General features: G+C 44.3%; 1 protein-coding gene across 2 annotated transcripts in view; it reads right to left on the bottom strand.

Annotated features, from left to right (window-relative positions):
- Positions 1-14,423, bottom strand: part of LOC115137415 (zinc finger protein 69 homolog) — a 48,754-nt gene that overhangs the window by 32,116 nt on the left and 2,215 nt on the right. Inside the window, exons 2-6 of one of the 2 annotated variants that reach the window (XM_065024815.1) lie at positions 14,235-14,365; positions 13,863-14,027; positions 2,040-2,204; positions 1,670-1,781; positions 1,378-1,475 (exon numbers count right to left, since the gene is read on the bottom strand). In XM_065024815.1, the coding sequence (XP_064880887.1) occupies positions 1,378-1,475; positions 1,670-1,781; positions 2,040-2,204; positions 13,863-14,027; positions 14,235-14,365 (671 nt within the window). Of the gene's footprint in view, positions 1-1,377; positions 1,476-1,669; positions 1,782-2,039; positions 2,205-6,465; positions 6,597-7,032; positions 7,552-13,862; positions 14,028-14,234; positions 14,366-14,423 lie in introns of those variants that run through there. The other variant, XM_029673734.2, reaches the window with a different exon arrangement.

Below are 14,423 nucleotides of genomic sequence, written 5' to 3'. Positions count from 1 at the left end.
TCTATGAGCGAGGAACTTAACCCTAATTGCTCCAGTATTGCCGTCAATAATGGCTGATCCCTGGCTGTGACCTCACTCTCCCAGGGTGTCTCAGATATATAAAAAAAAAAACATATTTCCATTTCACATCTAACACTCACACTGGTTAACCACTAATACATGCAGTGTAACAGGACAAATATAAGCACCCCCTATTTGACCTGTGAATGGGGGGTGACATGGAAACCAGCAGAGGAGGAGCAGAAGGGGCACGTGCTGGGTGAAGGTCAGAGAGGTAGGTGGGTGCCAGGTTGTGGGGTGCTTTGTAGGTGTCGGTCTTAAAGGTAATACGGGATTGCACAGGGAGCCAGTGTGGATTGATGAGGATTGGTGTGATGTGATCGGTTGATCTGGTGCAGGTGAGGATTCTGGCAGCAGAGTTCTGGACCAGTTGAAGTCGGTTGGTGAGTTTGGGAGGCAGAGTGTTGCAATAGTCCAAACGGGAAGTGATGAGGGCATGGATGAGGGTTTCGGTCCAGAGTGACACTGAGGCTTTTGACTTGTGTTGACAGAGGGACCGGGAAACTATCTATGGGGATGCGGAGGTTATACTGGTGTAAGTAGGTGGTGGTGGATGTCATGGATTTTCAGGAACTTGTTGCACTGTTCAGGGGAGGAGTCTGCAGGGAAGCTGTCAGGAGGCTGAAGTAGGCGGTTCGCTGTGGAGAAGGGGACTTTTTGGTTGTTTTTACCAGAGTTGATGAGGTCGGAGTAGTAAGATGTTCTTGCAGCGAGCGGGAGAAACTGGCATGGCACAGATAGCAGCCGAATGATTTCTCCCCCATGTGTAGCCTTTGGTGGAGCTCCACCTGTTTAGGGAAACTGAAGACTTTCCCACGGGAACCGCTTCTCTTTTCCACCAGATCTACTGACAGTGTTACTACTACTGTCATTTGTCAATGGACTTGTGTATCCATTTTGTGTTGAGGCACTGGCATTGTCTGAGGTCTGGTTTAACATTAGGTGTGTGAGGAGAACGAAGGCCAGGTAGTGTCTGTGATGTCACAGGGTCCATGTTCCAGTTGATAGATCCTATAGAAGGCAGGCTGAAGGCAGCACCTGTTAGGGGGTTAACCTGAGACACCATCAGTCTCTCTGAATCACAACTATAGGAGCAGGATGGAACATCGCTAGCAGAGTCTGTGTCTGTTCTCTCCTGCCGCATATGGACACCTCCCCGTCCCTGCAGACCAAATCTAAACCTCGTCCTGGTCTCAGCCAGTCTGTTTCATGGAGACTAAGTTCAGACGTGGTTTTGTGTTCTACTGTCTGTTTCTGGTTGTGGTTAACAGTGTTGTTCCCCAGCCCAAAGTTGAGGACGCTGTCCCATCCACTGACCTCCACTATGTTGTCCCGCGGGACCTTGGCTGCACCTGTCTGGGTCTGGGAATCCAAGATGGCCGCCCAGTCTCCTCTGTCATCCTCCAACCAACCACCTGCAGAAAGAGGTTATAAAATAAACATGACAGAGAAAACTTTACATGTTTTTTTTGTTAATTACCTGGTCAAGTTCATACATTGTGTTTTTTTTATGTAAACATAAAATTGTATTGATTTCATTTTATGTAAGTGCACCACTATTCCCATTTAAGTATATCTATTATGTTCTGTATACGTATGTCTCTCTTACCTTGCTCCCCCATCTTTATTCCACTCAGCAGGTCAATGCTCTCTGGTCCATCTTCTATTGTCTCCTCTTTGACCAGCAGCAGATCAGGCTTCCCATCCTCCATGTCTACTGACTGTAAGAGATACAGAGTGAGAGGATGTTGGATCAAGAATTAGGGATTGCTATGAGTACTATGCAAACGTGTTAGTTGATTTGATTATTTGACACACTTTAATGGTTTGATAATTCAAAGACATGGTCCCACACTTAAGACAAAATGAATCAAGACCTGGGCCCGTATCTACTGTTGGGTTTTGAGAATGTGAAATATACTTATTCATGTCACTGATGTCACTGATACCATTCAGACAGTAGTTTACAGTGGGCTCACCTCAGTGAGACTGTATGTGGTCCTGTGCTGCTCAGCTGGTGCCTCTGTGGGTTCAGGAGGAGGTGTCGTCTGGTTGTCCTCCATGACCATGGTCCCCTCAGGGTTCCCCAGACCCTCCTCACACCCCTCCTCCTTCACCAGCAGCACCTCTGGACTCTCCTCCTCCTGGAAGAGACAGGTGATACAGACATACTCTCCCTCAGGTACACACACACAGATAATAAACAGACTTTCAACATGGAGTGTTTACCCATCCCCACTATGTTTGAGTCCTATACTGTAGTTACATAATGACTTCATTGTTAAACCCATCATGGTGGACATAAGATGTTGTGGTGTACATTTTGACGTGTACAGTAGGTGTTTGTTAGTGTGTGGATATATTTTTTTATTTTTAAGTGTATATTGGTTATATAGCGCTGTCATGTATATGCAGACTGAGATCAGATGTGATGCATACTAAATAGAGTCTCAATGAAAGTCTGAATAAAACATCCCATTTTGTGTTCATTAAACAAAAAAGTTTTAAATGACACCATATGAAAACCACACATACCCGTCTCAACAAAAAATGTGCATGAACTTGATAAACTGTAGGGGCTGTGGTATATGGAGGGGGTGGTATATGGCCAATATACCACGGCTAAGGGCTGTTCTTAGGCACGATGCAACGCGGAATGCTAGGACACATATATGCTTACGAGCCTGCTGGTGCCTACCAAAGCTCAGTCAGACTGCTCTATCAAATCATAGACTAAATTATAACATGATAACACACAGAAATACGAGCCTTAGGTCATTAATATGGTCGAATCCGGAAACGATCATCTCGAAAACAAGACGTTTATTCTTTCAGTGAAATACGGAACCGTTCCGTATTTTATCTAACGGGTGGCATTCATAAATCTAAATATTCCTGTTACATTGTACAACCTTCAATGTTATGTCATAATTACGTAAAATTCTGGCAAATTAGGCGGCCCAAACTGTTGCTTATACACTGACTCTGCGTGCAATGAACGCAAGAGAAGTGACACAATTTCACCTGGTTAATATTGCCTGCTAACCTGAATTTCTTTTAGCAAAATATGCAGGTTTAAAAATATATACTTCTGTGGATTGATTTTAAGAAAGGCATTGATGTTTATGGTTAGGTACATATTGGAGCAACGATACGCACCACATCGATTATATGCAATGCAGGACACGCTAGATAAACTACTAATATCATCAACCATGTGTAGTTAATTTGTGATTATGATTGATTGTTTTTTTATAAGATAAGTTTGATGCTAGCTAGCAACTTACTTTGGCTTACTGCATTTGCGTAACAGGCAGTCTCCTCGTGGAGTGCAATGAGAGGCAGGTGGTTAGATTGTTGGACTAGTTAACTGTAAGGTTGCAAGATTGAATCCCCCGAGCTGACAAGGTAAAAATCTGTCGTTCTGCCCCTGAACGAGGCAGTTTAACCCACCGTTCCTAGGCCGTCATTGAAAATAAGAATGTGTTCTTAACTGACTTGCCTAGTTAAATAAAGATGAAATAAAGGTGTAAAAAAACAAACATTCGGTGGCCAAATCGGTGTCCAAAAATAACGATTTCCGATTGTTATGAAAACTTGAAATCAGCCCTAATTAATCGGCCATTCCGATTAATCGGTCGACCTCTAGACTGTACTGATAAATGCATAGATCTGAATATCTTGACACAACAGATGAGAAATGAAAATAATGCTGTTGAACCACCAAATCTGAAACAAATTGTATGGGGGTGGCAGGGATGTTGGGGAGGACCAGAAAGTTAATCATAATTCTTTTTTTTAAATACATTTTTTGGTTACCATGCTATTTCAACGGCAATACATTCTGTTATGCAGCATAATGAAACATTTCATTTCCAATTTTGGGAGGAAGTTGCGAAAACTTTGCAATGGCGGATTGGAAAACTGTTTGTCACTAAACGTAGTGTCAAATCTTAGTCATATTTGGGACAAGAATAGAGGTCATATTTATACATTCTATTGCTAGTGACAAGGTGAAATTACACAAAATGGTAGAAACAGTGAATGTATATGAGGCCCAGCTACAAAACCTACTGTCTGTAGAGAGTTTAAATGAGGGAATGTCAACTGCTCAGAGAAGACCCTCAGGCTGCCAACTTAATTTGCAAAATGTACACACTTTTGAGGATAAAGAGGTCTCCAAGAGTGTCAGTGGTGCAGCCACCCAAGACACCCAAGATATTGGGAAAGAATACTACCACAGAGACAAAGTTGTAGTAGAGGTTTATCAGATGAGGAAATCGTAGTGGTGGGCACCAATATCGATAATTTTATATAATATCAATACCATTTGATATTTATTTGAGTGAGGCATATCGTGATATTTGTTTATTCTTCCTTTGAACCTACACTGTTCTCTAAAGAAAGCACACGTGACTGTTCCTGCATGAACAAAACCCTCTCACTGCTTAGCATACTTTTAAAAAAACTAACACTGAAACAGGCTGCCTAGCATACTTAATTGCCTGCTGATGGACCGTCAATTGTGGATGTCAGTGTGTGAACAGGCTGTGGCTCGGGTAGTAGTTGTCCTTTTTGGCATTCCTGTGACATCGGGTGCTGTAGGTGTCATGGAGGGCAGGTAGTTTGCCCCCGGTGATGCGTTGTGCAGACCGCACCACCCTCTGGAGAGCCTTGCGGTTGAGGGCGGTGCCGTTTCCAGTACCAGGGTGTGATACAGCCCGACAGGATGCTCTCAATTGTGCATCTGTAAAAGTTGTTGAGTGTTTTAGGTGACAAGCCAAATTTCTTTAGCCTCCTGAGGTTGAAGAGGTGCTGTTGCGCCTTCTTCACCACACTGTCTGTGTGAGTGGACCATTTCAGTTTGTCTGTGATGTGTACGCTGAGGAACTTAAAACGTTCCACCTTTCCACTGCTGTTCCTTCAATGTGGATAGGGGGGTGCTCCCTCTGCTGTTTCCTGAAGTCCACGATCACCTCCTGTGTTTTGTTGACGTTGAGTAAGAGTTGTTTTCCTGACACCACACTCCCGAGTGCACTCACCTCCTCCATGTAGGCTGTCTCTTCTTTGTTGGTAATCAAGCCCACTACTATTGTGTCGTCTGCAAACTTGGTGATTAAGTTGGAGGCGTGCATGGCCATGCAGTTACCTTGTCCTTGTACTGGCATTTCACATGTTTGATTGTCTTGCGGAGGGAATAGCTACACTGTTTATATTCAGACATATTCCCAGACCTCTTTCCATGGTTAAATGCAGTGGATCGCGCTTTCAGTTTTGTGCAATGCCACCATCAATCCACAGTTTCTGTTTAGGGTAGGTTTTAATAGTCACAGTGGGTACCACATCTCCAATGCACCTTTTTATAAACGCACTCACTGAGTCAGCGTATAGGTCGATGTTGTTCTCGGAGGCTGACCAGAACATATTCCAGTCTGCGTGATCAAAACAAACTTGAAGCGTTGCTTCCAATTGGTCGGACCAGCGTTGAATGGTTCTCGTCACTGGTACATCCTGTTTGAGTTTCTGCCTATAAGACGGAAGGAGCAAGATGGTGCCGTGGTCAGATTTGCCAAAGGGACGGCGTGGGAGGGCTTTGTATGCATCACGGAAACTAGAATAGCAGTGGTCGAGGGTATTGAGCATGCGTGTAGCACAGTCAATATGCTGGAAGAATTTAGGTAGACTTGTTCTCAAATTTGCTTTGATAAAATCCCCAGCTACAATAAATGCAGCCTTAGGATGTATGGTTTCCAGTTTGCATTTTGTCCAGTGAAGTTCCTTGATGGCCATCTTGGCGTCTGCTTGAGGGTGAATGTACACAGCTGTGACTATAACTGACGAGAATTCTCTTGGTAGGTAAAATGGCCGGCACTTGATTGTACGGAATTCTGGATCGGGTGAACAGAAGGACTTGGGGCATCGGAAGGTGGTTTCTACAGAACATACTGAGTACTCCCAACCTGAATTTTACCTCTGCACATAGAATAGTTTATTTCTCTATAAGCCAATATGTAATTTATAGGCCTACAGTGTATTGCATTGGGACCAATAGAGTAGGTGGAGGAGGAAGTGTTCCTGTATATAGACCTCAGTCCCCCATGAAATAACACCATATATAGATTCTGTTTTAAATCCACATTTAATATCACTTAAATATGCACAAATATGAATCATTGTTAATGTTAAGACAATTATTTTTCATATCATCATTTAGAAAAATGTTGAAGTACTTTTTAGTGTTCCTGATGAGACGCTAATAGACGAGAGGAGGTTTAACAAGCTCCCCTATGGCAGATACATTAGGATGTACATGTATGCAAATTAATAGCTATGTGGAGCCTTTCTGAAATAAAACGGGCCAAATTTGATGTACTGTAACTTTTAATGCAACACTATTACACTAACCTCTATCACAATAACATGCTGGGTTGAGGTTCCACTCCCCTCATCAACAGTGATTGGTTGGTCATCTCTCCATGTATTGTGTCCCGCTGGCTTCGCAAAGCTCCTGTGGCCTCCAGTGAGATGTCCTTCACCTGAGAAAATGATTGGGTAAAAGGGGTGGTTAAATTATGTACTGTCAATGCTCAATTGTATGGTGTACATTATTGACACTGTCTACAATTGGCAAGGATGTAAAGTAACACTTCTTATGACTTCTTGATATACTATTTATTGATTGATTATGTTCCATGCATCACATTCTTTTTGAGTATGATAATAGGACATTCAGTAAATCAATAATCTACTTGGAATATGATCTTGTCTTTGTGCAAGAATAATTTGTTCATAATTGGCCTGCCTAGTAAAACAAACAAAGCTCAAATAAAAAAGTTGTGGATGATAGGTAAGTAATAAGGGGAAGTATTGCATACTATCCAAGACCAAATTCTGGACAACACATCTGAACACACACGCGCAGAGGAGAACCGGGCGACAGGCTCCGAAGCATCGGCCTTCTGCAAAATGTACCTCTTGCCATTCCTCTGTATCGATCGAGGATCTTGACACTACTGGGACGACTGGCGAGGGCGCGCTCTCGAATTGTCCTTTCTGCGCGCTCCCGTGCCACCTTCAGTTCCATTAGCTGAAGTTTCCTCCGCAATGCCCTGTTTTCTTTCTGGCTTTGAGTTATTTCCAAACGAAACACTGCATAGTCGTCGTCTACGAGTTTACAGATATCTGCCACGGCTGAATTCGCTAGCACCTCCATGATGGAGGCTATTTGAGAGTGAAAAACCATACAGTTAGCCATTGTTATTTTTTAGCTAACGTTAGCTGGCTAGCGTTACCTATATAACGTCTGTCAACCAAGTCCTGTAACCAACGCGAATTAAATACAACATCGGGTAAGCATGTGATGCTGTGCAGTTAAATTAGTCATATTTTGAGTTCCCTCGTGTTAATAAACGTCTAAAATAACAATAAAAACGCTGACGTGGAAGTGCTTCTTGGTCATTGTTTACTTCCGTTTACGCTCTTCTTTATTTGCGTTTCCAGCAGACTAGATGCTGTATTGCTGCCTTTCTCAGGTCAGAGTGCGAATTACACATTTCAATACACTACATGACCAAAAGTATTTGGACACCTGCTCGTGGAACATCTCATTCCAAAACTTTGGGCATTAATATGGAGTTGGTCCCCAGTTGTATCTATAACAGCCTCCACTTTTCTGTGAAGGCTTTCCACTAGATGTTGGAACATTGCTGCAGGGAATTGCTTCCATTCAGCCAGAAGTGCATTAGTGAAGTCAGGCACTGATGTTGGACAATTAGGCCTCCAATTCATCCCTAAGGTGTTTGATGGGGTTGAGGTCAGGGCTCTGCAGGCCAGTCAAGTTCCTCCACACCGATCTCGACAAACCATTTCTGTATCGACCTCGCTTTGTGCATGGGGGCATTATCATGCCGAAACAGGAAAAGGCCTTCCCAAAAACTGTTGCCACAAAGTTGGAAGCACAGAATTGTCTAGTATGCTGTAGCGTTAAGATTTCCCTTCACTGGAACTAAGGGGCCTAGCCCAAACCATTAAAATCATCCCCAGACCATTATTCCCACCTCCACCAAATTTTACAGTTAGCACTATGCATTGGAACAGGTAGCATTCTCCTGGCATCTGCCAAACCCATATTGACACTAGAAATGATGGTTGTTTTTAAATGGCCTGAGGGGCAGTTGACTTTTAACAAATCACATACTCAGTTACATAGACTCACTTGGTTAAATAACAGGGGTTGACATGATTTTTGAATGACTACACCTTCCGCTGTCCCCCATACATACAACATCTGCAAGGTCCCTCAGTCAAGTAAAGCACAGATTCAACTACAAAGACCAGGGAGCTTTTCAAAAGCCTTAAAGAAAGGCTGTGGTTTGTAGATGGGTAACAATAACAAATCAGACATTGAACATCTATTTAATTAAGCATGCTTAAGTTAATTTCCGTACAAAAAAAGATTTGCAGTTTTGAAACTACAGTAAAAGTGCAATTACTGCAGTTGACTGGTATTTTGGACACAGTAATTGAAGAATAACTTAATTATATTAAGTTATACTGCACTCTAACAGCAGTTGCATTGCAAAATTACTGCAGTAAAAAAACAAGTATTTTGGTCGCAGTATTTGCAGCATACTGCAGTTATACTGCACTCTGACTGCAATATTTTTTTGTAAGGGTTATGCTGTGGATGATGTATTAAACCACTCAAACATATCAAAGATGCAGTTGTCCTTCTCCACTGATCTGCAGGAAAGGAAGGAAACTGCTCCGGGATGTCACCATGAGGCCATTGGTGATTTTAAAACAGCTACGGAGTTCAATGGCTGTGATAGAAGAAAACTTAGGATGGATCAACAACATTGTAGTGACTCCACAATAATGACCTAAATGACAGAGTGAAAAGAATACAAATATATATATTTTTCTCCAAAACATGCATCCTGTATGCAACAAGGCACAACAGTAATAGTGCTCTTTTTGCTTACAAATCCAACACATCACTGAGTAACCGCCTCCTTATTTTCAAGCGTTGTGGTGACTGCATCATGGTATGGGTATGCTGGACATAGGCAAAAACAGGGTTTTTCAGGATGAAAAGAAACGGGATGGAGCTAGGCACAGGAATTTTGGGGGGGTGGCCTGCTTGTCACCAGACACTGGGAGAGGAATTTACCTTTCAGCAGGACAATAATCTACAACACAAGGCCAAATCTACATTGGAGTTGGTTACCATGAAGACAGGGAATGTTCCTGAGTGGCAAGTTACAGTTTTGAATGAAATCTGCTTGGAAATGTACAGTAAGACTTAAATGGCGGTCTAGCCATGATCCTCTACTCCTTGACAGAGCTTGCAGAACTTAGAAAATAATAATGGGCAAATATTGCACAATCCAGGTGTGCAAAGCCCTTACAGGCTTACCCAATAAGACTCACAGCTGTAATCACTGACTCGGGGGGGGGGGGGGGGGGGATACTTATCTAATCAAGGTATATTTGTTTTTTTATTTTTCACTAAACTTTCAAAAGTGTTAGAATTATTCTACCACTTTGACAGCATACGTCGTGTAGATCATTGACTAAAAAAGTACAATTCAGCCTCCCGAGTGGCGCAGTGGTCTAAGGCACTGCATCACAGTGCTAGCTGTGCAACTAGAGATTCTGGGTTTGTGTCCAGGCTGTCGCAGCCGGCCGCAACCGGGAGACCCATGGGGCGGCGCACAATTGGCCCAGCGTCGTCCAGGTTAGGGGAGGATTTGGCCGGCAGGGATATCCTTGTCCCATCGCGCACTACTGACTCCTGTGGTGGGCCCGAGAGCAGTGCACGCTGACACGGTTGCCAGGTGTATGGTGTTTCCTCCGACATATTGGTGCGGCTGGCTTCCGGGTTAAGTGGGCATTGTGTCAAGAATGCCCACTTGGTTGGGTTGTGTTTCGGAGGACACATGGCTCTCGACCTTCGTCTCACCTGAGTCCGTACGGGAGTTGCAGAGATGAGACAAGACTAACTACTACCAATTGGATACCACGAAAAAAAAAAAAAAAAAAAAGACAATTCAATCCATTTTAATCATACTTTATTAGAAAATTTGAAGAAGAAATCAAAGGGGTGAATAAAAGTCTTCATGAAAAGTCCCATTATATGTTTATTAAACATAAACATGATTTAAATACAGAATATGAAAACCACATAAACACGTCACAACTAAAAGTCTGCATGAACTTGATATTGCATTCATTTTCTCAAAGTGTTTTTGGGAAAAAATTTGGTGGTTGAAGATATCCCTCTAGTGGTGTGGGGGCTGTGCTTTGGCAAAGTGGGTGGGGTTATATCCTTCCTGTTTGGCCCTGTCCGGGGGTGTCCTCGGATGGGGCCACAGTGTCTCCTGTCTCAGCCTCCAGTATTTATGCTGCAGTAGTTTATGTGTCGGGGGGCTAGGGTCAGTTTGTTATATCTGGAGTACTTCTCCTGTCCTATTCGGTGTCCTGTGTGAATCTAAGTGTGCGTTCTCTAATTCTCTCCTTCTTTCTCTCGGAGGACCTGAGCCCTAGGACCGTGCCCCAGGACTACCTGTCATGATGACTCCTTGCTGTCCCCAGTCCACCTGACTGTGCTGCTGCTCCAGTTTCAACTGTTCTGCCTTATTATTATTCGACCATGCTGGCCATTTATGAACATTTGAACATCTTGGCCATGTTCTGTTATAATCTCCACCCGGCACAGCCAGAAGAGGACTGGCCACCCCACATAGCCTGGTTCCTCTCTAGGTTTCTTCCTAGGTTTTGGCCTTTCTAGGGAGTTTTTCCTAGCCACCGTGCTTCTACACCTGCATTGCTTGCTGTTTGGGGTTTTAGGCTGGGTTTCTGTACAGCACTTTGAGATATCAGCTGATGTACGAAGGGCTATATAAATAAATGTGATTTGATTTGAAAAAATTAAGTAGTTGAATGGAAATAATGAAATAGGCATTTATGAACATTATATATCCTCCACAGTACAAACCCACTATGTAACAGACTTTTTAGGCTTGTATATATTGTGATATACATTGTCACATTGTGATATACACTGCTCAAAAAAATAAAGGGAACACTTAAACAACACAATGTAACTCCAAGTCAATCACACTTCTGTGAAATCAAACTGTCCACTTAGGAAGCAACACTGATGGACAATAAATTTCACATGCCGTTGTGCAAATGGAATAGACAACAGGTGAAAATTATAGGCATTTAGCAAGACACCCCCAATAAAGGAGTGGTTCTACAGGTGGGGACCACAGACCACTTCTCAGTTCCTATGCTTCCTGGCTGATGTTTTGGTTACTTTTTTTTTTTTTTTTTTTTGAATGCTGGCGGTGCTCTCACTCTAGTGGTAGCATGAGACGGAGTCTACAACCCACACAAGTGGCTCAGGTAGTGCAGCTCATCCAGGATGGCACATCAATGCGAGATGTGGCAAGAAGGTTTGCTGTGTCTGTCAACGTAGTGTCCAGAGCATGGAGGCGCTACCAGGAGACAGGCCAGTACATCAGGAGACGTGGAGGAGGCCGTAGGAGGGCAACAACCCAGCAGCAGGACCGCTACCTCCGCCTTTGTGCAAGGAGGAGCAGTGCCAGAGCCCTGCAAAATGACCTCCAGCAGGCCACAAATGTGCATGTGTCTGCTCAAACGGTCAGAAACAGCCTCCATGAGGGTGGTATGAGGGCCCGAAATCCACAGGTGGGGGTTGTGCTTACAGCCCAACACCGTGCAGGACGTTTGGCATTTGCCAGAGAACACCAAGATTGGCAAATTCGCCACTGGCGCCCTGTGCTCTTCACAGATGAAAGCAGGTTCACACTGAGCACAAGTGACAGACGTGACAGTCTGGAGATGCTGTGGAGAACGTTCTGCTGCCTGCAACATCCTCCAGCATGACCGGTTTGGCGGTGGGTCAGTCATGGTGTGGGGTGGCATTTCTTTGGGGGGCCGCACAGCCCTCCATGTGCTCACCAGAGGTAGCCTGACTGCCATCAGGTACCGAGATGAGATCCTCAGACCCCTTGTGAGACCATATGCTGGTGCGGTTGGCCCTGGGTTCCTCCTAATGCAAGACAATGCTAGACCTCATGTGGCTGGAGTGTGTCAGCAGTTCCTGCAAGAGGAAGGCATTGATGCTATGGACTGGCCCGCCCGTTTCCCAGACCTGAATCCAATTGAGCACATCTGGGACATCATGTCTCGCTCCATCCACCAACAGACTGTCCAGGAGTTGGCGGATGCTTTAGTCCAGGTCTGGGAGGAGATCCCTCGGGAGACCATCCGCCACCTCATCAGGAGCATGTCCAGGCGTTGTAGGGAGGTCATACAGGCACGTGGAGGCCAAACACACTACTGAGCCTCATTTTGACTTGTTTTAAGGACATAACATCAAAGTTGGATCCGCCTGTAGTGTGGTTTTCCACTTTAATTTTGAGTGTGACTCCAAATCCAGACCTCCATGGGTTGATAAATTTGATTTCCATTGATAATTTTTGTGTGATTTTGTTGTCAGCACATTCAACTATGTGAAGAAAAAAGTATTTAATAAAAATATTTAATTCATTCAGATCTAGGATGTGTTATTTTAGTGTTCCCTTTATTTTTTTGAGCAGTGTATATATCACAATGTCTGGATGCAATATTCTACCGAGGAACATTCAACACTGAAATCTGTTACTCTTGTTATTCCAAATGCATCTGTGAATCTTTTCTGATGGCGACAATGAAAATTAATCTTTGTCTTTAATGCAGGGTTTGATCTAAATGTCAGAAGCTATCAAGTGGAATGGTTATTTTCTATGTTATAGAGTGGAATGGTTTTTCTGCTGGTGTGTCCTAAGGTAGCTCCTCTCTGAGAACCTTTTCCCGCAGTGTGTACAGGCGAATGGCCTTTCTCCCGTGTGGACCTTCAGGTGCATCTTCAGCTGGTCCTGGCGGGAGAACCTCTTCTCACACTGGGGGCAGCTATAGGGTTTCTCCCCTGTGTGGACCCTCTGGTGCCTCTTCAGGTGGTGCTGGTGGGAGAACCTCTTCTCACACTGGGTACAGCTGAAGGATTTCTCCCCTGTGTGGACCCTCTGGTGACTCTCCACCTTCTGGAGGCAACTGAAGCCTTTGTGACAGAACATGCAGAGGAACCGTTTCTCTTTACTATTGCCCGATGTGGCTCGCCCTCCCTGAGCCTGGGCTCTAGCCCTGTCGTTTGAGTTCAATACCTGATCGAAAAGGACGCGGCCATGTGAATTGGAAGGCCCCATTGACGTAGACACTGTGTCGTGATCCCTGAACGCATGTAAAGGGGAGTGGGTTGCGACATTTGAATTAGTCTCTAAGCTTTCCCTGTAGTCTAAGAAGTCACTGGTGTTGCCCTGCGAGTGTCCTCCTAAGTGAGTTTCGTTTGCATTCCATGTCAGAGGAGTGTCGTTCTCCACTTTCACAATCATGTCATCTAAGACTATAACCTCCCGTTTCTTATTTAGGCACCCTTCAGAGAATACACTACTACTGTACCGGTTCCAGTCACCTCTCATTGGATTAGTCGGTGTATCTAAGTCCACAGATGTGTCACCAGGTATCATCTCCGTCTCTGTCGCGTATGAACAGGACGGATCATTGCCAGTCTGTAATGCATCACCTGAGTCCTGATGGGATAGAACCGGGCTCGGGTTACCGTAAAGTAAATTCTCAGAGCTGGGAGCAGGAGGACAGCCCAGTTGCCCCAGCCCCATTAACGTCTCTGTGTCGGTCTCTGACTTGAGTACGGTGTTCGGCGTTCCACTGACCTCCGTGATGCTACGTCGGGTCCTGTGCTGCGCTGGGGAAATGGTGGAATCATCCGTGGCTACAGGGGGCGCTCCAGTCTGGATGTCTCTGCTGTGTCGCGGGTCATCCTCTCCTTCAGACCTCTCCAGCTTGACCCCAGGACCAGCAGCTTCTGCATCTGCAGACTGATAAGAAGCGAGGAGGTTATTACCAGTACATGAGTAGAATTTTATAAATATGTTGTGAGGAAGTCTCACAAGCTCCACTATGGCAGATAAATGATGATGTACAAGTAAGCAAGTGAATTCCTGAGGGAAGCCTTTCTGAAATAAATTAGCCACATTTGACTTACAAAGTAACTGTAATTTGTAATGCAACACTATTACACTGACCTCTATCATGATAACATGCTGGGTTGAGATTCCACTCCCCTCATCAACAGTGATTGGTTGGTCATCTCTCCATGTATTGTGTCCTGCTGGCTTCACAGAGATCCTGTGGCCTCCAGTGAGATGTCCTTCACCTGAGAGTGATTGGAGGAAAAGAGGTGGTTATTTGAGCTACTGTCAATGCTATTCACA

This window comes from Oncorhynchus nerka, linkage group LG11, assembly GCF_034236695.1.
Source record: "Oncorhynchus nerka isolate Pitt River linkage group LG11, Oner_Uvic_2.0, whole genome shotgun sequence".
Lineage (NCBI taxonomy): Eukaryota > Metazoa > Chordata > Actinopteri > Salmoniformes > Salmonidae > Oncorhynchus > Oncorhynchus nerka.
Note: the sequence above shows the minus strand (reverse complement) of the source record. Positions and strands in the feature narration are given on the sequence as shown.